Genomic DNA, 24,887 nt, shown 5'->3' with positions numbered 1-24,887 from the left:
GAGTGATGCTGAGGAGAGGGTCCTGGGTGTGGAGTGGTGCCAGACGACAGAATAGGGGCTGGAATCAAGGGTCTGAACTCCCAGCCCTCCCCGCAGTGAAGTTCCAACAAAGTACAATTCATTAAGCTCCTAGCCTGTGCCTGGCGCACAGAGGGTCTTCAATGCATGCTGGCACCTCCTCCTTTAAGTGGGTTCCCTGGGGCCGTGGGCTGCTGCTCCACTCCGCTCGCATTATCTGCACCCTCCTTGTGTCTGTTCTCCTTCAAGTGCTCTTTGCTGCAGCCAAACATTGTTTCCTTCCATTGTGGCCCTCCCACCTTCATCACGCTGTTCCCTCGTCTGAGAATGCTGTCTCCTTACAGGCTCAGCCTCCTCCAACCCTACTGTGTCTCTAAACATCCAAATCCTCTTGTTCCCTCAAGACCTGCATCAAACGCCATCTCCATGCAAGGATGCACCAGCCCCCAGCTGGACACCATGGCTCTTCCCCATGCCCCGGGCCACACATCTGCCTCTCTCTCAGGACGCAGCACATCCTGCTTGCAGGAGAGTTCTCGCAGCAGTGTGTTGGTCTCTGGACTCGCAGGAAGCTCTTTTGGGAAGGGCGTGTGTCTCGCTCAGTGCATCCGCAGTGCCAGGTGCTCGATGGACTTTGGTCGATGAATGAGGGGCTGAACGAGTCAATGACGGATGAGGACAGCACACAGGGAGGGATGGGCAGAGGTGGATGACACCTCAAACCTGGTGGCAGCTCCGGCCCTGGGAGCACGATGGGCTCACAGCCAGCCCTTCCCCAGGGTGAATAACCTCAGGGCTCTGCCCCTCCAGGTCCTGCCCACATCATAAAACGGCAAGTGCTTCCTCTTCAGGGGAGAAGTGGGCTGACCTGGGGGCTGAGCTCGGCATCCGGAGGCATTTATAAGCTGGGGCACTAGACGGCTCAGCAGCACGAGCTTTCTCCTGCCCCCGCCTGCTCTCTGGCCTCCAGCTCTCCCGGCAGCATGGCCTTCACCGGCAAGTACGAGATCGAGAGTGAGAAGAACTACGATGAGTTCATGAAGCACATTGGTGAGTGAGCTCCTGAATATACCTTCCCTGGCTGCTCTGTCCCAGCCAGCTCGGGGCCAGCAACCCAAACTCTTGGACTTCGCTTATTCATTCATTCACTCCCGCATTTGTTGAGCAACTACTTTGTTCCAGGCTCTGGGACTAATAAGAACCATAACACTTTAAAGCAGTTAGGGAATATTACTATCTCCACTTTCTGGTGGAAAACTGAGGCCCAGAGAAGTTGAGTTACTAGTCCAAGGTAACGCAGCTCGTAATTGGTGAAACGGAGACTTGATTGGTTTATTCATTCAAACATTTATTGAACCCCTGCTGTATGCAAGGGCCAACCCAATGTTACTGAAAGGGTATCTCAGCAAGACTTGTAAATCAGTGGCAGAGGTCATTAGAACCCAGGACCCTATGATGAGATGATGAGTGCTGTCACCACAACCTGCCTGGGGAGTGGTGACCAAAGGGTCAATATAGAGACAAGGTTTGACAAGTCACTCATTCACTCAGTCATTCAACAAACAAGGGCCTCTTACCGTGCTAGGCACTGTGGGCAGAGATCAAAGATCCTACTCCTCTCACTGCTCGATTTGCAACACTGGTTGTGAGGAACCAATGGGGCCATGGACTTGATAATCCTGCAGCAATCCTGGTGCGCTGTCTCAGTCTGAGGCAGTGCCACTGTCAAGCTTCAGAGGACAGTGCCACGGGACCTACCTGTGCCCTACCCCCTAGTAGCCAGGAAGGCCCTGAGAGCACAGTCCACGTGCTCTGGAGCCTTGGGGAGGAAAGAGCCCCTCCAAGTCAGTGATTGGGGGTGGCCCTGAAGGAGCCGGGACTTGGCTTCACCTGCGACACTCTAGTGTGGAACTGGAAGTGAGCCAGACTCAGTTCGAGACCCAGTTCTGCCTGGAGCCCCCATCCAGATGCTGGAAGCCCCATTCCCGTTCTGGGTCTTCATTTCCGAACTGTGGAATCAGAGCGTTAGGAGACTGTCTTGATGGTCCCATTCATTCTAGAACTCTGTGAGCTTGGCAGATTTCTGTTATATTTATGTTACAGTCCTATCAGAAGAGCAGCTATTATTTATTGTCAATTATATGCCAGAGGCTTTACAAGACACAATCACTTTAATCCTTGCAACAGCCCTGTGAAATGGGCCTTATTAGCTCCATTGTGTGGATGGAAACACTGAGGCTCCGAGAGGTGGTGACCTGCCCAAGCCGCACGGCTTGTGGTAGGTCTGGGATTGGTGCCCCTCATTATCGTGCTAGCCTGCCGCAGGGGAGAAAGGTTCTTCCCCAAAGCCACAGGTTGTGAGCCGCTCTGACACGGCCACTCTGCTTGTCCCCGGGCCCAGGGATCCCCAGCGAGACTATCGAAAAGGGCCGAAACTTCAAGATCATCTCGGAGGTGCAGCAGGACGGGCAGAACTTCACCTGGTCCCAGCACTACCCCGGGGGCCACTCCATCACCAACAAGTTCACCATCGGCAAGGAGTGTGACATGGAGACTGTGGGGGGCAAGAAGTTCAAGGTGAGAGGCCGCTGGCCGCCCCTCCCTCCCTCCCCAGGTTTCTGGCTAACTTCTCCTCTCAAACACATCCCCTGGGGCTGCTCCACAGCAGCAGCCTTCTTTCTCCAGTCTAGCCTCCAGCATTAGGAGCTTGAGTTACTTGGCGATTTAACCACTCCTGGTTTTTAGTGCTACCATCAATAATGGACACTCCAACGACAGTAAAAATTGTTAACATTTGCTGAGCACTTAATCTATCCCAGACACTTGCTGAACACCTCACACACATTCACGTGGTTCATCCCACGAGGTCACTACAATTACTATCCCATCTTACAGATAGGGAGTCGGGCTGAGCCATCGGGAGAGGTTGCCCGGTCACACAGTAGGGGCACGGCTTCACACCCAGACAGTCTGGCTTCAGAGAGCAGAATCACTTTTTATGCTGCTTCCCAGCGTAGCCTAGAGATGAATAATCCCAGAATCAGACCCATCCGGGTTTGAAATTGCAATCTTGGGTAGCAAAGAAGTAAAAGGTAGCTGTTTGTCGCCATCCTATCCAGACTAGTCTCGCAGGTCTTCCACCCATTCTGGGTCCGCTCCAGCCCCAACTATGGCCATCAGTACTTTGCTCCTCAGGCCACCAAGGCAGAGAATTAGTCATAATGTTCATATTCTGTCACTTGGGTATTTTAACGTTAACAATCTCTCAAGCTGTCTTTCTGGGCCAGCACACAGTGATTTGCCGTATTCTTTTTAATGGCTGCACAGTATCCTATTGTATGGAAACGCTGTCGTTTATTTAACACTCCCTCACTGGCGGACAGTTAGGCTATTTATGGGTGGGGAATCTAGGGTGGATATTTAGGTTCTTCACTCTTACAAACAATGCCGCAATCGACGTCCTTGGACGACAGCATCGTCACCCTGATGATGATGATCACAACCAACTCCGTAGTTAACGAGGGGCGCTCAGCATGTGCCAGGCATTGTTCTGAGCACTTTACACACATCACATTAAACCATTTCATCCTCAGTCACTCTGTGAAGTAGGTACAGGCCCTACCCCCATTTCAGAGAAGAGGAAACTGAGGCACAGTGAGGCTGAGCGACTCGCGCAAGTTCTCTCTCTGGATATACAGTATGTAACTGTCTGTCTATAAGGCCAAGTGACTCCCAGAGGGGGATTGCTGGGGCTGTGGCAGGCCCTTCCTCCCTGAGGGGCTGGCCTGGGTTCGGGGGCCTCCGCCAACTTAGGCTGGGTCTCGCTTCTCTTCCAGGCCACCGTGCAGATGGAGGGTGGGAAGCTGACAGTGGACTCCCCCAACTTTCACTTTTCCTCAGAGATTATGGGGGACAAGCTGGTGGAGGTGAGTGTCCTGCTGGCTCCTGGGACGATGGATCAGACGCTTTTCTGGCCCCAGCCCTGGTCCCTGAGAGGTGGGCCTCTGGGCAGCTGGCTCTTGAGCACCTCCCATGCGCCAGGCTCCGTGCTGAGCACTGGGGCATGTCATCTCATCGGCTCTTCACAATAACCCTGTCAGTTAGGAGTTTTAACCTCCATTTAACAGGCGAGGAGACCGAGGCACAGGAAGCCTCACTGATTAGCCAGAGCTTTTACGGACTCTTCCCAGAGTGTAAATGGAGGGTCCAGGTGGGCCCTGCAAGGGCAGCTGCCACCCGACTCCACTTCTACAAGGGACTGCAGACTCTTCCTGCTAAATCTTCTGATTTTTCAAGAGAAGCTGGAAATTTGCACTTCTATGTGAAATCTCCAGACTATTAAATGTTGGCAACTAATTAAACTTTTTTTTTTTTTCTGAGGAAGATTTAGCCCTGAGCTAACATCTGCTGCCAATCCTCCTCTTTTTGCTGAGGAAGACTGGCCCTGAGCTAACATCCCATCTTTCTTTACTTTATGTGTGGGCCACCTACCATAGCATGGCTTTTTGCCAAGCAGTGCCATGTCCGCACCTGGGATCCGAAAAGGCGAACCCCGGGCCGCCGAAGCAGATCGTGTGCACTTAACCACTGCAACACCGTGCCGGCCCTCTAAACATTTTTTTAAAATGCTGGCAAGGCCAACACATATACCAGGCCAGAGCCCCCTGGGGTCCAGTCTACTCTCCCTAAGGTTCTGCAGAAGGGAAATGAGGGAGGCAGGGTTTGCCACCTCCTCATCTTATCCTTCTCTTGCTCTCTCTCTATCCATTTCTCTCGTTTCCTCCTTTTCCTCATCTCAAGCCCAGTCTAGAGGAATGGAGCACATGGCCCAACAGGCTCAGTGCACTCCTATTATTCCCATTTTACAGAGAAGCCATAAAGGCTCAGAGACAGCAAGTAACTTTCCCAAGGTCACACAGCTAGTTCATGGTGGAGGCAGATCCCATCAGCTGATTTCTAGACTAGGCTCTCTGCCTGTTCTTCCTCCCTTCATTTTAATTTTTTAAAAAATCTAGAAATAAATAGATGTATGTTTTAAAAAAATATATAAAAAGGACAAAAGTGACCATACTTTTTCCTGATGGAAATTGACCTCTTGGAGATTCTGACGAAAGTTTTGGACATGTTTTTACATGAAGTCAGCAGTGGGTTCTGACTCCCAGAGGCAGGCTCCCCAGCCTGCGAGGTGTGCAGCGAGGACAGGCAGGAGAACCGAAGCAGGTTTGTGCCCAACAAGAGAACTGATCTTCCCAAATGGAATGAACCTGTTTCTCGATACCTAGAGGGTCCTGAGCAGGGAGCCTGTGTCGTGTGAGCAGTGCCCAGAGTCCAGGGTTGTCACACACACACGTATGCATGCACACACCGATGCACGCATGCACAAGGGCATAGGAATGCACGCATCAAATGCACGTGCACCGTCTGGGTTGCAAATCTCCCACCTCTAGAGGCTCAGAGTCATCCTGGCCACCACCCTCCTTCTGCCAACAGGGAGTACATTTGGTGGGCGTCCCTCCTCTGGCCTCCAGTTCACCAGCAGCTCCCCTGCCGTGTTTCAGCACCTCTCCTCTGGACTGAGCCCAGCCTCCCTGCTGCTTTCAGCTCCCCCCCACCCCACTCCAACTTCCATCCATCCCACAGGCAAATCACACATCACCTCACACCACTGCCCTTTGACAAACCCGCTTCCATAAAACCCCCTCTGCCACTCACCCCCTTCCCGTGAGAATGCTGCTTTCCTTCGCTGGGTATCAGGACCAACTGACAACGCCTGTCCATCTCACGACAGCGTGTCCTGATAGCCTTGAGCCCAGGGCACTGCACACAGTGGGCCTTCACTGAACAGCATCCTCTTGCCTGCCTCTCCCACAGAACCTTACACTTCCGGAGGGCAGGGACCATCTTCCCCTCACCGAGCACAGGTGCCCATAAACGCTGTACGGTGGCGTGGCTGAGTGTGGCCTCTCGACCTCAGAAGGGTCACTTGACTTCTCTAGACTTTAGTTTTCTCATCTGTACAATGGGTACAACCCTGGAGTGTTGTTGGGAGGGTCAAATGGGATAATTCAAGGGAAGTGCCTGGCATAGGTGAAGGGAAATGAACAGGAGCTGGAAGCTTATCATGAGAAGAGCCACATCACCCTCAACATCTGTTTAGCACTTTTGCCACACTGAGACCGCACAGCGACTCACGTAATAAAAGGGGAAACTGAGGCCCAGAGAAGTGGTGCAGCTGACTCGCTTCTCCTCAGGGCTGGGACCGGAGGCCACTCTTCCTCCAGCGGTGCCCATGGTCACCTGGGGCCCCGGTACTGACTTCCTCTGTTCTGGCTGCTTCTTTCAGACATCCACGGTCGGGGGCGTGACCTACGAGCGCGTGAGCAAGAGGCTGGCCTGAGCAAGCAGGCGGGGCTCCGAGGGGGCTACAGAGCCACCAATAAAGCTGGGATCAGAACAGACGTTCTGCTCGCCCCAGAACTTCTTTGTCTTTGGTTTTGTTTTCTGGTGTCTGGGGTCAGTTTCTGGCTGGCTGGGGGCGGGAAACCCCTGAGGATGGCTACACGGGCCAAACGGTGGCCTTGAGGTCCCTGTGGGATCTTTGTCACGGCAGAGGAAGACTTGAACGTGGACCGAGTCCACCTGACCTCGAAAAAGCCTGAGGCGGTGCTCCAGCAGCATGGTGGCACGCCTCTGTGGAGCCCCTGCCCACCTGCCACCCACCACTCTGTGGTTAGACAATCCTTTCAAGAGACAAATGTCACCTGGGAGGGGTGACACATTGACTCTCACATGGGCCAGGAGGACAAATACATCAGAATTCGTGGGTGGGGGCAGGTGTGGCTCTTCTGGCTGTAAGGACACTGGGATGCAGGCCCCAGGGCTTCGCCAGGGAAGCTGTTTCAGCCTAGTCGTGGCTCTGCTCTTAATTTGCTGTGGAGTCGTTCCTTTGGGCCTCAGTTTACCTACTGGTGTAAAGAGGGGCCAGGAGGACCAATAAGGAACTGAGGAGAAATGAGTCTATGAGGGGGCAAAGGGGCAATGGGAGCGACAGGAGGAACAGAACAGACAGGAATCTCATGGTCTGGACAGGGGGGCCTGGGAGAAACTTCGAGAGGCTGCAGTGGGCTGGGGAAGGTGGTCAGAAGGGTTGCCCTGATGCCCTGGTAGGTGCTGGGAGCCCTGAGTCCGGAAGGCTTCCAAGGGAGGCAGCATTTGGATTTAGCAGATGTCCCTACCTGATTACTGCATCTCTCCAGGGCATGGGGTAGAGGCGGTGGCCTGCTGGCTCCTGGCTACATAACCCCCAACCCAGAGCCCCGAATCTCTCTCCTGGGAGCGTTCCCCATCTGGATACCACCTTGACTTCTTTTGACCCTATACTTCTCTGTATGACTGTTTTTATTTTAAATGCACTTATTTTGAAATTTACTTACTTAAGGGGGCCGGCCCTGTGGCCAAGTGGTTAAGTTCACGCGCTCCGCTTTGGCGGCCCAGGGTTTCACAGGTTTGGACCCTGGGCGAGGACATGGCGCCACTCATCAAACCATGCTGAGGTGGCAACCCACGTGCCACAGGCAGAAGGACCTACAACTAAAAATATACAACTATGTATCGGGGGGCTTTGGGGAGAAAAAGGAAAAATAAAATCTTTAAAAAAAAAGCAAAAAAGAAACTTTTTAAATTTTTATTTTAAATTCACTTATTTTTACTACAATGCAAACTTTACATCACTTCTTTTTTTTTTGAGGAAGATTAGCCCTGAGCTAACATCTGCTGCCATTACTCCTCTTTTTGCTGAGGAAGACTGGCCCTGAGCTGACATCCGTGCCCATCTTCCTCTACTTTATATGTGGGACGCCTACCACAGCACGGCTTGCCAAGCGGTGCCATATCCGCACCCGGGATCTGAACCAGCAAACCCTGGGCTGCCGAAGCAGAACGTGCAAACTTAACTGCTGTGCCACCCGGCTGGCCCAGCCCATCATCACTTCTACACATGGAAAGCTAACATCCTTTGCCACAAATAGATGAAAACTACTAAAAAAATCAAAGCTGAAAGATGTTGACTTCTAGCTAGGTTCTGTTGCCCGTGCAGAGCCCTGAGCCTGAGGCCCCCCTTCGTGAAGAGGGGAGAGAGATGTAAGAGGCAGCCGCGTCAGAAGGGGGACATTCTCTTTGACTAATCACACCTGTAGGCCTGCCGAAAAGAGAGGAACACACAGACTGGAAGTTGAAGTATCTAAATTACCTTGAATATACAAGTCCGGCACATGGGACATAAGAAATAAGGTTGACTCAATGCCTTGCATGGGGTTTGGCACACAGCAGGCGCTTAATAAGTGCGACCTGACATAAGATCCTTCCAGCCCATGTAATCCACGGCCTTCCCTTTGGGGGCCAGCCTCAGCCGACCGGGAGAGACAAGACAGACAGCAGGGCCCAGCTCACTGGCAGCTCGCTCTTCGCCTCCTCCCACATCCTGCCCTGAAGCTTGTTTATCTTTCCAAGAACAGCACTCACTGCCCTCCCTACCCCCACACCCCCGCCCCGCCTCCCACCAAGCCAGGACCCCACGAATCCCATCGTTGGGCCAAGACTTATTGCTAATTAAGTGAACTAGGTAAGCATTAAATTAAACTAGCAGTGTTGCTGTTTCCCCTCCAGACTGAATAATTACTCATAATGAGCTTGGATAATAAGTCTCTAAATAACAGAGTTAACCATAATTAGGCTGAAAATTGAGAAAGAAAGAGAGTGGGGAAGGGGAGAGGAGAGAGAGAAATTCTTACTTTGGTAACTGATTCAAGGACAAATTCAAATCACCGGCAGGGGAGAAATTCTTAAGCCAGTGTTGTAACGGATTCTCAGACTCATGGAATAGCAGGACCTTGCAGCTCAGCACTTTAAACTCTGTATTTCACAGATATGGAAACCATGGCTCAGAGAGAGGAAGAAATTCATTCAAGGTCACACAGCAGTGAATAGTCTCTGAGAGTAATGTGGGGTTGGGCCTCTTTGGCTGATGGAAGCTTCAGTTTCTCAGTTCAGCTTATGAGGGTAAAGGGACTAAGGTGAGCTAGAGAAAAGTGTCCATTTTGCTGGCAAATGGCAAGGAGGCTTCCTTGGCCAGGAGAAGGGACAGTGGTTCAGAGATTCAACTCTGGAGTCACATTGCTAGGGTTCGAATCCCTCTCTTACCAACTAGAAGCTGTGACTTGGGGTAAGTTCAGCCACTTTTCTGAGTCTCAGTTTCCTCCCCTGTGAATGGGGATAACAACTTCCCTTACCTAATAGAGGCGTCATGCTACAGACTCACTAGATGTTAGCTACCGCCATCACGCCCACTATCACCACCACCATCGCCACCATTGTTATCAACCAGTGTGACGAAGGGTTAGGGGTTCCTCCTCCGGGAAGCTGTAAGGCCGTGGGCAGGTGCTGGATTCTCAGTCTCACCTTACCCACATGTAAAATGGGCTAATAAGACCTTTCCTTCCTGGGAACCAGGGGAGTTGCAAGGGTAAAGGATAAAAATCCACTCTCATGGCTTCCAAAAAGTTAGAGGAGCTTCATCATTTTGCTGTGCTGCTCAAGACGCTGTAGTGACTGGCTACACCACAGACCCCAGTCGGGCGCCCTTTACCCCGGGCCCTTCACGGCCTTCACCCTGATCTTCGGGAGTCATCTCTCCCCCTTCTGCCAGGGAAACCGCCTCCCTCCTGCCAAGCTTATCTGGTGAAACAAGAGCGTCCCAAAGCATCTTTACAGACCATCACTAGGTGGCGCTCCACCACCCACCTGCCACCCTGTGGACACCAAGATGAGAGAGTAAATTGGGGGAGCAGAGGGAAGACGGTGGGCAGAGAAATCCTGAGAGATTGGGCCTTGGTGCTGGTGTGTATGAGAGATCTATGGGTGACAACGTGGAGGCCACACTGCTCCTCAGTCAAGCATATCTAAGTGTGAAACCCAGTCTACCACTTGCCCACAGTGAGACCCTGAGCCTCCCTGAACCTCAGTATCCTCATCTGGAAGATAGTGATACTACTACTAGCTCACAGTGTTGTTTCTGAGGACAAAAGAGTAGCGGGGCTAAGAGAGCACGAGGAAAGTGTGAAATACAGGGCCTGGCACATAGTCAGTCTCACTAAACAGCTATTAAGGGCCCTTCCTGGTGGTTCAGCTGGTGAGAATGGGCACACACAGGGTCAGAGCTCTTAAAGCAGGGAGAAGTGTCCCAAACCAGCTGTGCACAGCACGACCTGGGGGTCCTGTTAGAAGGATAGCCCGGGCGCCCCCCGGACCTGCTGAACCATATTCCTTAGGTCTGAAGATCAGGGAGCTGTCACTGTGAAGTGCTCCCCGCCAGGCATGACCTGGGAGATTATTCCAGTCCCAACCCTCACATTTTTTTTTAAACTTAAAAAAAATTTTTCCTTCTTCTTCCCAAAGCCCTCCAGTACATGGTTGTATATTTTAGTTGTGGGTCCTTCTGGTTGTGCTATGTGGGATGCTGCCTCCGCATGGCCTGATGAACGGTGCCAGGTCCGTGCCTAGGATCCGAACTGGTGAAACCCTGGGCCACTGAAGTGGAGAACATGAACTTAACTACTCGGGCACGGGTCTGGCCCCCCCAACCCTCGCATTTTGCAGATAAAAAAACTGACATCCAGAAAAGAGAAATGACCTGCCCAGACCCAGGGAGCAGCAGAAAGCCTGACTCCCTGTCTATCCTGCCTGTCGTGTCTCAGGCAGGGGCAGGGCCTGAAACCCTGGTCCAAGCTGGCCCGGCAGAAGCCTGACCACTCAAGGACATCCTCTTCTAAGGCTGCAGCTGGGCTGGAGGCAGGTGAAGCTCAGAGGCTCCCTGGGCCCCCACAGAAGGGAGGGCCCACTACATACAACACCTTCATAGAACGCACTGCTCAGTAACGATACCAAGCACTCTGTGCTTTCCTACCATCGACCTGAAGCGAAGGCAGATGGCCTTCCTGCTTACAAATGAGACAGGTTCAGAGTGAAGAGGTTGCTTTTCTCAAGGTCATCCAGTTGAGAGCAGACAAACTCAGACTTTCCCCTCTCAGGCCCAATGTTCTTGTCTACATACGAGAAGTTCCGAGCTTCCAGCCCAAGAACCACTCTAACTTACAATGTATCTTACTGGTCTTCAATCGCGTTAAAAATCTTTTAAAATATAATTTCTAAATTAAATGAAAAATTAGTACATCTCCTAGAGGGTGCAGGTTTCCAGTTTCTCTGGACATCTGACAGTTCGCTAACCCAGAGCAAATACCTGAAAAGTATTAATTGGCCAGAGCTGAGTAGAAGCCATACCCTCTAGGGGGACACTGGCTTCAACACGGTCCCTACGATGTCACGATGTCTCAGTCACCAAGCTAGACTCACTCACCATGTTACCTGCCTGGTCCTGGTGGGCACTTAGACTTCAGACTCCTGCCAAATGCTATGGCCTTTCTGCTGAAATTCAAGTCACAAAGGCCTTCCCTGAGGAACAGAGAATGAGGTCTATGAGGGCAGGTACGATTCTTTCCCAGACGCTTGGTGCCAGGGATTGCCAGAGCCAGCCAGAGGCAGCGTCCCTCCGGGACACGCTCCAAGGAAGCCTCAAGCCTGGTCCCAGATCTTTGCCTTCACCAGTGGGGCTGGGGGGACCCCTCCCAGATCAGAGCCTAATGTGAGCAGACAGATGGACCATAAATCACATTAGTCCGTGGCAGATGTGCCAGGAGCTGTGTTTCTGTATCTGTCTGCTGGCCAGCACGCTCTGAGAACGCCTGCCACTCCGCAAATCCAGAGCATGAACGCCAGGCAACTCTTTGCTTTTAGGAACCCAAATCCATTGATGTCATGTCCTCCCCACCAGGTGAGCGGGACAGCCAGCTGGGACAGTCACAGAGCCTTTCACCTGAAACCCTTGATGGAGATAGCACAGGGCGGCAGGCACTCAGCCTGCTTGGGTTCGAACTGTGGCTCCTTCTTTCACCACTGCTGTCTTCAGGCAAACCACTTCTCCATGCCCCCGTTCTCTGATCTGTAAAACACAACTAGTAACAGTTCCTACCTTGCAGGTTACCAGGATGACTGGAATAATACGAACAAATTCCTTAGTTTGTACATCACACACAGTAGATGCTCAACACAGGCCAGCTGCCATCCTTAGTGCCACCAGCACCAGGTGATGACGACATTCTATATATCCTGTTGGGGGAGGAAGCTTAGGGCACAGCCCTCAAATCCAGTAAACAAATTGAGATCATTTCAGATGGTTAACAGCTATGAAGAAAATAAAAGGGATAATGAGAGTGACCAGGGCTATCACAGAGACCTCTCTAGGAGGTGACAGGTGAGTTGAGGTTTCTCAACCTTGGCACTGTTGTCATTTGGGGCCAGATCACTCTTTATTGTGGGGGCCGTCCTGCGTACTGTAGGATACTGAGCAGCATTCCTGGCCTCCACCCACTCAGTACCAGCCATACCCATCTCCCAATGGTGACAACCACAAATGTCTGCAGACACTGCCAAGTGTCCCCTGGCAGACAAAAATGAGCCCTGCTGAGCATCACTGATATAAAGGCTCAAGGGAGAAGAGCACTCAGAGGAGAGATCTGATGGCTCTGGAGAGCCGGACTCTGAACCCAGAGGGCATGAGGAAACGGAACCCTGACCCTGACCTTAACCCAGGCATTCGCAATGCTGAGCCAATTCCTTAAAATAAATCTCTCTCGTTCTATATGTAACAGGTTCTCTTTCTCTAGAGAAGCCTGACTGATACAGTGGTCCAGCTGGGATGTCAAGCCTTAACTTACCTGCTGCCCGTGTCCCCAGGGAGCCCCAGTTCCAACCCAAATGAAAGGACCCAGCTCCACAGGAGCCAGCCTTGCTGTCACCCACCCCCACAACCTCTCAGGAGGAGCAGACACTCCCACGGGGGCTGATACGAAAGGGGGCGGGGGCCAGGGGGCGGGCTAAGAGCCGGCCAGGAAGAGAACTGAGAGACCAGGAGCAGGTGACGTGTTTATTGCAGGGCATCTTTTCCTGGGGGCCGGCTGGCTATGAGGCTCTACTGGGGGGCCCCTCACAAGCCCCCAGCCCCCAAAAAGACAGACACAATAACTTGGAATCCAAACCAGTCGCACATAAATAAAAGGAGGTTGGCAAAGGCAAAAGAGAAAAACAACAAACGAACGTGCAGTTTCCTACGCTAGTGTGGCAAAGTGGCAGCACCGTCTCCACGTCCAGTCTCTCTTCTCATTCCGCTTCCACACTGAGGCTTCCCCTGCCCTGAACACCACCTTCGGATCTGACTCAGCAGGCTGCAGCCACTTTGGGGCAGTCCCCCTGCCACGGTCTCCTGGACTGGCCAACGAGTCAAGAAAACCAACGTGGGTTCTTAAAAAACAAACCAAAAAAAATGCTTCCGTGGTTCTTGGCACCTCCCAGTTGTGATGAGTGAACAATGTGTCCCCAGACCCTGGACCAAACAAAAAACACGCTGAGCACCAGCTGCCAGTCAAAATAAAAACATATTGCACATGGTTACAAGGGTCTTCCTGAGAGCCCTCTCGTTGCAGACACCCAAATACTGGCCTTCCATCCAGTCACTGGCCTGTCGTCGGTGGTGGTGTCATTTCCCTCGTACACCCCCACGCCCCAGATCCAGTGGCATTAAGCACACATTCCACATTATTATCCTCCGCTCTCAGCCAGACTCGAAGCTGAGGCTGGGCTTAAGCCCACATACATAAGCATGTGTGTGCGTCGGGGGCTGGTTTCAAACCTCTGCCTACATTTCAACAACCTTCTTCCTCTGGGTGGTTATCAAAGTTCTACAAGTGAACACAGCATCCAAGACGACGTGGAATTTCCTGGAACTGAGAGCCTAGAAAGTGGTTCTCCCCAACCATACGCTTTTGAAAAGGGAGCTCTGTTGTCACCCACGGGTCAGCTACAAGCCCGGTTCCAACCTCTAGGCCTCGTGCGGGACAGGCAGTGTGGCGATCAACATTGCTTTTCTCCTAAGGAATTTTCAAGTATCACAAAATCCCTGACGCAGTATGTAAACAAGATATCTTACGGAACAGAAAGCTAGGTCACTTCGGGAAGCAGCAGCATGTGAAATATCTAAAAGGCCCAAGAAGGTTTAGGTTCGACAACAAAGGCAAGACAGCCGCCCCACCCCATGCCTTGGAAGGCAGCCGGTCAGGCGTCAACACACACAGGGACCCCTGTGTGGGGCCAGGAAAAGAAAAGCACCCAATACAGCATTGACCAGGGTCCTGAGAACACAGCAGGCTGCCCCTTCTTTCTAGTGGTGTAGCTGCCGTCGGCAAAGAAAAAAGGAGTCTTTGATACTAAAAAGCAAACATGCTCATGGACTGGTGGTCTGCACCCCATTCCCAGTCTCCTGGCCTCTTAGCCAGGCTTTCATGATTCACTGGGCCCTGCTCCAGGGGACGGCCACTGAGCCATCCCCGTGCATCCCGGCCACATGCGGAAGACGTCCTCCAGAGGAATGCTCTTGGGTGAGTTATGTCATTCACTGTTTTGCTCTGGGTCAGTTTTATTTAAAAGGAGCACGGACCTCTCCATTCAAGGGCGACCAGGCTCTGTGGGGACAGCCTCCCAGTCGCCTCGCTCTGCTGAGTTCTCCCCGTCGGTGTCCTCTTCCTCTGCCTCGGTCTCCAAGGCCTCCCTGTGTGGCCCAAAGGGGCCCTATCTGTCAAAGCAGCCTGTGGGGAATGCGTGGCTCCCGCTGAAGAAGCTGTTTCCGTAAGTGGCGGTGAGGCAGTGCCTGGGCTCGGCTGCGAGGGCCATCTGCATGCTGAGGGACGCGGGGAGGGGCACGGGGCACACATCCAGGGGCTGGAGGGGAGGGTATGGGGCATGGAGGGATGAGCCAGTGCCTCCCGAGAGCAGGCTCCCCGCACGGTGGGCCTGCAGGGAGTCCCGATAGGCCAGGCACAGGTCCTGCACGGGGGTCTGGAACTGCACCAGGGTGGGCGGCGTCGGCTGGCCGAGGGCTGGGTAGGCGGGCGGCTGGAACAGCACTTGAGTGGAGGCTGGGGGTGTGCCGGGCACCATGGCCAAGGCCTGGCTCTTGACCGCAACGGCGTCCTTGAGGACATTATCATAAGCTCTGGAAGGAAAGGACGTGGGTGAGACCTGGAGGTCAAAGGCCACAACATCAGACTCCTGAGTGCACCTCCACCTGCCTTGCTAAGTGCGATCCGAGGGGATCTGTGTGTTCTTACTGCCTGGCTTTGCCCACCCTGCGCTCACTGCCTACAGCCTCGCCTCAGCTGTTCTTTGACTAAACTCAGGCCTCAGATCTCAGCTGGAATCTCCTTCCTACAAAAAAACCTCTGCTGACTCCTTAAGACCAGCCCAGCTTTCTCCGCAGCCTCTGCACTGTCCCATCTCAGCAGTCAACACCCCAGACAGTAACTTCGGGATACTACCTGGCCCCTCGTGCTGAGTGCAGGCTCTGAGAGGGAGGACCCCATCTGCTTTTGCACATCACTGCATCCCCACGCCTGGCACAGCGCCCGGTACTGAGAAGGCAGAGCTCCCGCTGCTCAGGTGAGCACAACCTCTGCCTTCCAGGCCCTTCTGGTGGCTCCATCCCCAGCTAGGTTGCTCCTGAGCTAGCAGATCTTAAGTTTTTCCATCTGAAATGGGGGATGGAACAGGTGTTTTTTTTAAAAGGTTTTTATTTTTTCCTTTTTCTCCCCAAAGCCCCCAGTACATAGCTGTATATTCTTCATTGTGGGTCTTTCTAGTTGTGGCATGTGGGACGGTGCCTCAGTGTGGTTTGATGAGCAATGCCATGTCCGCACCCAGGATTCGAACCAACGAAACACTGGGCTGCCTGCAGCAGAGTGTGCAAACTTAACCACTCGGCCACGGGGCCAGCCCCGGAACAGGTGTTTTATCATCTCATAAAGAGGTTCCCCATAGAGATTTTGGGAAAACAAATTGATGAGAGAAAAGAGCAAAAGGAGGCTGCAGCAGCTCTGAGAAGGGGGCTATCCCAGAGCAGTGACAAGCATGGTGAAGAGCCAGGGCTGGTGCCAGCTACCCAGGGCGCCCATCCTCACTCAGACCAGATCACGTTCTCTGGCTCTGGTACCTTCTGAAAGGTACAGACTGTAAACATTTTAGAGGAATGAGACATGGGCAGCATGGGCAAAGCTCCCACATCAGAGGCCGAGAGACAGCTCTTCAGGGTCCCGTGGGCTTTTGCTGTGACCACGCTGCCTCAATCCCCCCCACGCAGCCAGAGGGACCAGCATCCAGGAAATGCTGCCACCTGTTGGGTGTCACCAGGTATGACTTTTCAGTCCTCTCTCCTCCGTGTGGTCACTACTTTCGCCTTGCTATCAGTTTCATGGTGTTGGGTCTATGATGCCTTTAAGCATCCTCTCTGATACACTGAACATCTCCTCCCCAAGATTCCCAGGGACCCTTGCAAGCAGGCTGTGGTCTCTTAGGGTAAGCCATTTTAGGCTTACTGGCTAAGAGGTCAACTTTGTGGCCATGTCTGAGAAAATCAGCCTGTAATGAGAGTCCCTTCCAAGAGATTACACTGGGACTCAAGGAACCCGGACATTTAGAAGGATGTGCACAGAGCTCCTCTTCTCCCTCACTCTTTGACCTAAAAATTGCAAACCCAAAGCTACCCAAAATAGGAAGGACCAACTCCCCAAATCCCAATTCTTTTTTTTTCTTCCTGCTTTTTCTCCCCAAATCCCCCCAGTACAAAGCTGTGTATTTTTTAGTTGTGGGTCTTTCTAGTTGTGGCATGTGGGATGTCGCCTCAGCATGGGCTGACGAGTGGTGCCATGTCCGTGCCCAGGATCCGAACCAGCGAAACTCTGGGCCGCCGAAGCAGAGCACGTGAACTTAACCGCTCGGCCATGGGTCTGGCTCCTCAAATCCCAATTCTATTAGGAGTCAACACGGCCCACTTAAAGTGAGACACCAGCTGGGGTAACCAGCACAAGCCTCAGACTTCAGGCAATCGTTAGAGGTGGGCCTGCAGAGCAGGTGGAACCTGGGTCTTTTGGAAACGTGGAAGGATCCCAACGGGAACTTACACCAGCAGGATTTCGATGCAGGTGCTGAGATGCTCCAGGGAGTAATCTGAGATCCTCTGCAGGTCTCTGGTCCAGTAGGGAGAAAGCTGAAGGCAGATCCTAGCGGCCCCCACGCAGGCTGCAGCGACCACCGAAGGCTGGAATTTGTAGAAAATATGATCTGGAACGGAATCACAGAGGGAGTCAGTATCACAAAGCATCACCCTGGGGGTGAGGTCCCCCTGAGAAGTGCCAGACAGATGACTAGGTTCAAGGCTGTCCACTGCTGCCACACACATATGATGAAAAATTGGAACAGCGTGAAGTTCCATTCTTGAATCTTAAACGCCATGGCTTGCAGTCTGGGATTTGTGATGGCAGCCTAGAGCAAGTGGTCTTTAAAATATTGTCCATAGCTTCCCGGGGGCTGCACGCAGAACCGCCAATCATTTGTCCTTTCTCTGGCTGTTAGGGGTGAACGACGTACCATTTCAAAGACTTCTGTTTTGGGGTGTGACTGAGGGCTACTTACTAAGGGTAATGAAGCCTGGCCCACAGTAGGCACTCAATAAAAATCTGTTGAGTGAATGAATGGCTATAAGAGTTTGATATTCAAACTAAAATTGGCTCTTGACTTAGGTTTACTGAGGAATCTTTTTTTCCCCTCCAGCCCTATTGACGGATGATTGAAAAGTAAAATTTGTATATATTTAAGGCATACAATGTGATGTTTTGGTACATGTCCACATTGAGAAATGATCTGAGACATCTTAATGTCCTGCTGAGCTATCTGGCAACACGCAGAGCTGGTACTACTTATATGCAAAGGCCAACTTGAAATTCCCCCAGTTTTCGCGAATGACACTTGGTTGTCAGTGCATTATCATGCTGTCTTCAATTGTTTATGATTTTTGATGACTTCAATGTTGGCCTGTTAAAGCATGAATCAATCAGGCAGGTGGTATTATGGTTACAGGCACAGACAGAGTGAGTGTCCTCATGTTCAAATCGTACCCATGACCTTGGGTAAGTCTTCACCTTTTGAGCATCAATTGAAGAAGCTGATTTGTAAAATGAGAACAACAGAAAGGATTGTCATGTGGAGTCGTCATGAGGTTCAAATGAGATAATGTACACAAAGCACTAAAATAAGGTGCCTGGTACACAGTAAGCGCTCAGTTAATGTTTTATATCGCAATTATTAACACTGTTACTCATGACCATTTTCGCTTTGTGGTGGCTAATCGAGTGGTTCTCTCAACAGTATTTCTGACCCAGTATTTTATCTAATACCTAGATTTTAAGACATTGGAAGAGTGAGATTCAAATAAAAGTCCCCAAACAGGGTAACTTTATTGCTAAGGCAGATGTAAACATAATCCCCACCCCCACCTCATCTGTATGATGACAGCTCTTCAGGAACAACCTACCTGTGCACCTGTGCTATTCAGATCATTTGCAATGTTCCAGGTTACCATAAGAAAAATTACCAGATGATCGTAAGTCTGTAGGGTACCAGCTGCCTGCATATAAGTTGTTATTTCTCTTTTACGTATTGGGGGAATCCTCACTCCTTCTTTGCTTTTTCCTTGCAAAGTGGGAGTGACTTGGTGACTTGGGTGGATGGGCCCCTGTCAGTACGGACTTCCTATGGACATGCCATCGTGCCACCTGATCCTGGCCCATGCGGGTGGGGAAGGGTGACAGCTCCTGACATCGGGCCCCACCTTGCAGGGTGACCTCTAGGAAGTAGTGAGCGTACTCCTTGAGGCACTCTTTGGTCTTGCGGGGGCAGGCGGTGGGCCAGCTGTGGCAGTGGTGGTCCTTCTGGCTGACGGAGGCCGAGAGGTAGTAGTCCAGGAAGTGGGCGGGCGTCGGCAGGCAGAGGTTCCAGCCAAAGGCCTCCAGGAGCAGCAGCTCCGTGCTCAGCAGCTCCTTCTTGGTGAGGGTGAAGCTCTGGCTGCTCAGGATCCTCGTGCTGTTTATCTGCTCCAGCTTGGGTACATGGTCTTCCCGATCCTCGAACTTACCTGTGGGAGAAGCAGAGGTTACTGGAAGACAGCACTTGACGCATCCAGGAAGAGCGCGGTGGGAGGTGGGGGAAATGGGTGAAGGGATCAAAAGGTATAAACTTTTAGTTATAAGATAAATTAGTCCTGGAGATGTAATGTACAGCATGGTGACTACAGTTAATAATACTGTATTGCATATTTGAAGGTTGCTAAGAGAGTAGATCCTCAAAGTTCTTGTTACAAGAAAAAACCCTGTAACTATGTGAGATGATAGATAACAAATCACTGTGGTGATCATCTCACTATATACATATATCGAATCATTATGTTGTATACCCTAAACTAATACAATGTTATGTCGATTATACCTCAATAAAACTGGGGGGAAAATGACACTATGTGACTTCCAAGGTGAGGCTTTGCAACTTCCGCCTCCGCCCTTGGAGTGCCATGCTGAGAGACCTCCACGGAGGGAAGTCAGTCCAGCCTAGTGGAGGCGACAAGGCCACAAGGACGAGAACTAAGGTGTCCAGACAACAGGAGCACCAACTCTCAGACGTGTGAATGAGGCCATCCTGGACCTTCCGACCCAGCTTATCCTCCAGCAATTGTGTGAATGAGCCCCAGGGAAACCAGGAGAGGAACCATCACGCCACCCACATCATTGCTGTTTTAAATCAAGTTTTGGGGCGTTCCTTTTGCAGGAATAGAAAGCTGGAATACATGCATATCAATGGACAGTGGCAAAAAGACGTGAAACCCCACAAATGTCACAGAGCTCAGAAAGTACTGAAGGAACAACGAATAGATACTGAAAGGTCCTGGAAATAAACTGCATGAAATAAAACTACACGGAACTAGATGCAAACAAACAAAAATAAAACACAAGCCTTGGGTTATCCCATGCATGGGTCCAGGGGACCAAGGTATCTACACAGCAAGCCCTGGCAGTCATCGCGGTCGTGGCTCCAAGGGGAAAGGGGTCAGGGGGGAGGGGGGTTCTGCAGGTGGGGCTGCTGGGCCCTTCCAGCCTCACCATGCCTCACTCTGGGGAAACCACGCACACCTGGCTGTGGCCTCCGTCACTGCGGTTCTCTGAAGGCACCGTGCCCTCCTTGCCTACAAGCCTCGTCTACGCAGCCCCTCTGTCTGTCTTCCCCAGCCCCTCTTCACTCACTCAGCCTTGTCCTTCACCTTCAAAGTCTCCACCCCTGGGAAGGCCTCCGTGACCACAGTGCCCACGTACTGCCCGACTGCCCGACCCCCACATCAGATGCTCAGCCCGGAGGCCTGGCCTGAGTCTGCTCACCCGTGGCCTCAAAGCCCAGCCTCCCAGCATGCACAGCAGCTGCTGAGCGAGCATCAGCAGAGGCAGGGGGCGGCTGGGCTGAGCTCCAGACACACGTCTGTGCCGATCAAAGGAGCAGCCCACAGAGCGTCCACACACCTGTGCACAACCGCGAGTGCCTCTGACCCAGTTCTCATGAGACTCATGCTTTTTAGGAGAGAGAAAGAAGTAACCCCGACAGGCAGCCCTACTGCAGATACAACACATTCCTCAGGAAGGCCTCAGAAGACATCACTGAGAAAGGAAACACCCACTCCAGGAAGCTGGTATCTCCTCCTTCTCGGTGAGCCAGGCAACAGTCCACTAAGGGGGCAAACGGCGTGCCATGAAGCTCCGGTCATGATGGGCAGGAGCGGAGTGGGTGGAAACGTACAACACGGTGAGGACCAGAGACAATGGGTTCCTACTAAGCAGCTCATGGCACCCGCAGGCTCTATCTCCTTCCTGAGCCCCATTCATCCGAGCTCAGCCTGGCATGGCGCCGCCTCCAAGGCACACAGCTTCCTTTGAGTCACGTGCTTGGGCAACTCAGGCAGGTAAAGGCAAGGTCCAGGCTGCCCCAGGGGGAAGAGCCTCTCGTACACTGGAAATCCTGGGGCGGGGCCTGGCTGACCAGGCCTTACCAGCCTCCGCAGCCTCATGACCCCTCACCCCATGTCCCCAAGCACAGGATCCTGCCTCATGGAAGTCTGACCCCTCCTCCAGCTGGGGGTGCTGGACCCCTCACTCACCTTACCGTGCATCCTCCAGAGCTCAGTTCAGAGGCCACTGGATGTCATCAAGGCACTTGGACTCCCATTACTTATTTAATATCAAGTATTAATATTAATGGCCAGCACCTGACCTTTCATAGGTTATTAATGGGTCTCAGCCCCATGAGGACCGGAACCATCTCTGACCCATTTGCTGCTGTGCCCCCAGGTCACAGCACAGTCCCTGGCACATAGTAGGTCCGCAAAGAACATTCGTGGAGAGAACGAATGGTGCTCTCTGGATAGTGGAATTCTGGGCCATTTCAACTGTTACCTGATGATCCCTGATTCCCTGCATTCCCTCATTTTTCTCCAATGAGTATTATTTTGTGCTATTTAAAAAGAAAGAAAAAATATTTTTTTGCAAAATTGTCAAGGTTTCCCTGAACCTTGTGCTGACCTGGGCCAGCGCGGTTCCCAGGCACTCAACAGATACGAGCTCTCTTCTTCCCTGGCCCAGAAGGTGGCCAGGTGAAGGTCCCGGCCCGGCAGAAACGTGCACTGTGCTAGGGGTGGCGGATAAGACCTTCCACAGGATCGCCAGCAGCCAGCAATCTATTCCAAGCAGCAGATGTGCTCAGATTAGTGTCCCCCCCGACCATGGTGCTTCGCAAACCTTTCAGAGCTCTGCCTTTTCCCCAGCCACCAGGCCCAAGAGGACGACCCTCAAATGGAAGGAGACATGGATGACAGAGGAATCTGAAGTCACCTGCTCCCTCTGTTCCCCACACTGAGCTTCTTGGGGACCCAGCACACTGCAGGCCAGAGGCTGGCAGAGCTGGGTCTGAATCCTCAGCGAGTTGGCTCTGGACCTAACGGCACTAGACTCCACAGGCCATTTGTTTCCTCTCTAGGAATATGTCCCCTGTGCAGATGAAATAGCCATGCAGAATGGAAAGTGCCTAATAAGCAGCCGGTACACAGAAACACACGGAGCCTCATGCTGGGCTGGGCCCTGGGCTTTGTGCCGGTCACTCACTGGATCCTCCCAGGGAGGTTCTGTTCCGGCCCCAGAGGCTCAGAGGAAAAGCTCCTGTGAGGTCAGCTCCACACCCACAAGAGACCTCAAAGACCCTGCTTTTAATTGCTGGCCGGAGATCCCAGCTTAGCGACTATTCCCCAGCACAATACATTTCACAACCAGAAAACATTTTAGGAGTTTCCTGGTGTCGCACGTGCCCAGCAGGCGTTTCTGCCCCTCCTCCCATGATTGTGAGTGGGGCCAGCCCTTTGTCCCCAGCACCGCCACCAACAAGCCACCAACACTGCCACTCAGCTGCTTGCTCCTTATCGACAAAGGGTGCAGACAACAGATGCCTGGAAGGCTTCAGGCAGGTCCCCTGGGACGGGCGGGGGACAGAAGTCCATGTCTTTCCAAGTCGGACAAGAGCCACAGACTCTCTTTGACTCCTTTGATATACTTTTTATTTGGAAAATTTTCAAATCAACAGAAAAGAGAAAACAACAGAACAATGAACACAGATGACCCTTCACCCAGATTCACCAACTGCTGACACTGAGCCACATTAGCTCCGTGTGTGTGCACGTGCGTGTGTGAGGGTATAAAAACTGGTTTTACTGGACCATTTCTAACTCACTTACAGGGTGACATCCCACCCCTGGACACTTGCTCATCCATCCCTGGGGTTATTTTCCTACATTATCATAAGGCTATTAGCAATCCTAAGAACATCGGCATTGATGCAGCATCATCTTCTAATTTTCAGGCCACATTTGACTTTCCTCCAAAAGCCCCCAGAATGCCTTTGATAACCTTTGTGTTTTTGGATCTACATCCAACCAGGCTCACACATGGTGTCTGTCAGGTCCCTTAGTCCCCTTCTTTCTTTGTTTTCATGACACCGACTCCGGATGAATCTGGGCCCGCTGTCTTGTAAATGCCCCATCTTCTGGACTGCTGAGTGCTTCCTCGGGATCTGACAGTTTGGGCAAGACAACTGCAGAGTTGTGCCTGTCCTTCTCACCGGACCCCTGAGGAGTTACGTACGTAACGTCAGTTTGTCCCCGCAACGCAATGCTATGTTTGATCGCTCGGTTAAGGGGGTGACATTAGATCTCTCCATTTTAAGGGTACCATTTTCCTGTGAAATTAATACGTAATCTGTGAGGTGACACCCTGACACTCTGAATATCCTGTTTCCCAACCTTTAACTCAATGGTTTGGCATCCACAGATGGTCCTTTCCTGAATATATTATTACATTGGGGTTGAAAAAGAACTGTTAACAGTTCTATCATTCCATCCACATATTTCCTCTTGGATGTTCACAGTGACACCTTTTAGGACCCTCTGCACACCTGTGACTGATTCCTCCCACACTCCCAGGGGCTGCTGCATAGAGCGCCTGGGCGATTCCTGGCAGGTGACAGTTAGTGGACTGATGACAAGGAGTCCAGCTAAGAGGTCTAAACTCTTAACCACAGGACTAGGCCACAGTGGCAAGATACTGTCGATCTAGCAAGCCTCAGGAGGGACACTCACAAACTGGCTTTTCCTTTTTTTTTTAAATTGTGGTAAAATGCACATAACATAAATTTTATCATTTTAACCCTTTTTTTTTTTTTACTGAGGAAGATTCGCCCTGAGATAACATCCGTTGCTAGTCTTCCTTTTTTTTTTGCTTGAGGAAGATTAGCCCTGAGCTAACATCTGTGCCAATCTTCCTCTATTTTTTTTGTACGTGGGACACTTCCACAGCATGGTTGGTGGTGGAGTAGGTCTGTGCCCGGGATCCAAACCTGTGACCTCAGGCCACGGATGTGGACAGCGGGGAACTCTAACCATTTGGCCACAGTGCCAGGCCCCATTTTAACTATTTTTCACTGTACAGTTCAATGGCATTAAGTACATTCACATTGTTATGCAATCAATCTCCAGAACTCTTTCATCTTGCAAAATGAAACTCTACACCCATTAAACGACTCCCTCTTGCCCCGCCCCCAGCCCCTGGTAACCACCATTCCACTCTCTGTCTCTATGAACAGACTACTCTACAGACTGGCTTGTCTTCTCCCACCTACTGTCCCGGCAATCAAGCCTTAAGCAGACCAAACAGGATTCCTGACTTTTCTGAATTAGGGCCAAGAGAAGCAATACTTTTAATTGCTTAAAAAAAAACTAACTCACTTTATTTTGGAAATTTTTAAATACACCAAAAGAAAAAATAGAAAAGATTACAATGAACCGCCACGTATGCATGTTCCAGCTCCAATAATCAGCAACCTTTACACTGCCTTTAGAAAAACTCTTAAAGCACAGAACAGGATTCTATACAAAGTCAGCATTGCCCCATTTCTGACGCCCAGGCCCGGCGCGGCTCTCTCCCCTGGCCAGCTGCTTTACCGCGGTTCCCAGTTAATCCCCCCAACAGTCCTCGATGCTGGTTCACAGCCTCATGCTGGGCGACCTGCTGCCCATTCAGGAGCTGGAGGCTCAGAGAAGAGGCCAAAGTTTCCTTCTAAAGAGAACGAGGTTTTAAAGCAACAGCTGCTACTCTTCTTTGCTAAAGAAATGCCCTTTCTTTGAAAACAGGCACAGCTTACTCCCTCCCATGAAGGACTACTCTCCTCTTTTAAAGCATTCTCTCCCCTGCTTTTCATCTGAGAGTGAGAAACAAAATCTGATCAGGAATTGAGACCCA

At 51.7% G+C, this 24,887-nt stretch overlaps 2 protein-coding genes across 6 annotated transcripts in view; one reads left to right on the top strand and one right to left on the bottom strand.

The window, feature by feature from the left end:
* Positions 1–869: 869 nt before the first annotated feature.
* Positions 870–6,495, top strand: FABP6 (fatty acid binding protein 6). Its single transcript, XM_046668554.1, has 4 exons — positions 870–1,068; positions 2,420–2,595; positions 3,855–3,944; positions 6,362–6,495. Exons 1-4 carry the CDS (start codon positions 1,002–1,004, stop codon positions 6,413–6,415), a joined length of 387 nt encoding a protein of 128 aa, XP_046524510.1. The 5' UTR covers positions 870–1,001; the 3' UTR covers positions 6,416–6,495.
* A 6,563-nt stretch (positions 6,496–13,058) lies between these two features.
* Positions 13,059–24,887, bottom strand: part of CCNJL (cyclin J like) — a 53,048-nt gene continuing 41,219 nt past the window's right edge. For 4 of the 5 annotated variants that reach the window (XM_046665653.1, XM_046665655.1, XM_046665656.1 and 1 more), the window contains 3 exons: positions 18,842–19,144; positions 17,136–17,295; positions 13,059–15,175 (listed from right to left, as the gene is read on the bottom strand). In XM_046665653.1, coding sequence (XP_046521609.1) covers positions 14,752–15,175; positions 17,136–17,295; positions 18,842–19,144 — 887 coding nt within the window. In that variant the 3' untranslated portion in view covers positions 13,059–14,751. Of the gene's footprint in view, positions 15,176–17,135; positions 18,176–18,841; positions 19,145–24,887 lie in introns of those variants that run through there. The other variant, XM_046665658.1, reaches the window with a different exon arrangement.

The sequence above is a fragment of the Equus quagga genome, chromosome 7 (assembly GCF_021613505.1).
Source record: "Equus quagga isolate Etosha38 chromosome 7, UCLA_HA_Equagga_1.0, whole genome shotgun sequence".
NCBI classification, from domain to species: domain Eukaryota; kingdom Metazoa; phylum Chordata; class Mammalia; order Perissodactyla; family Equidae; genus Equus; species Equus quagga.
Note: the sequence above shows the minus strand (reverse complement) of the source record. Positions and strands in the feature narration are given on the sequence as shown.

Coding starts and splice junctions, on each gene's coding strand:
- FABP6 (XM_046668554.1), top strand. CDS start 1,002: ATGGCCTTCACCGGCAAGTACGAGATCGAGAGTGAGAAGAACTACGAT. Junction 1,069..2,419: donor TGAGTTCATGAAGCACATTG/GTGAGTGAGCTC, acceptor CCCCGGGCCCAG/GGATCCCCAGCGAGACTATC. Junction 2,596..3,854: donor TGGGGGGCAAGAAGTTCAAG/GTGAGAGGCCGC, acceptor CTTCTCTTCCAG/GCCACCGTGCAGATGGAGGG.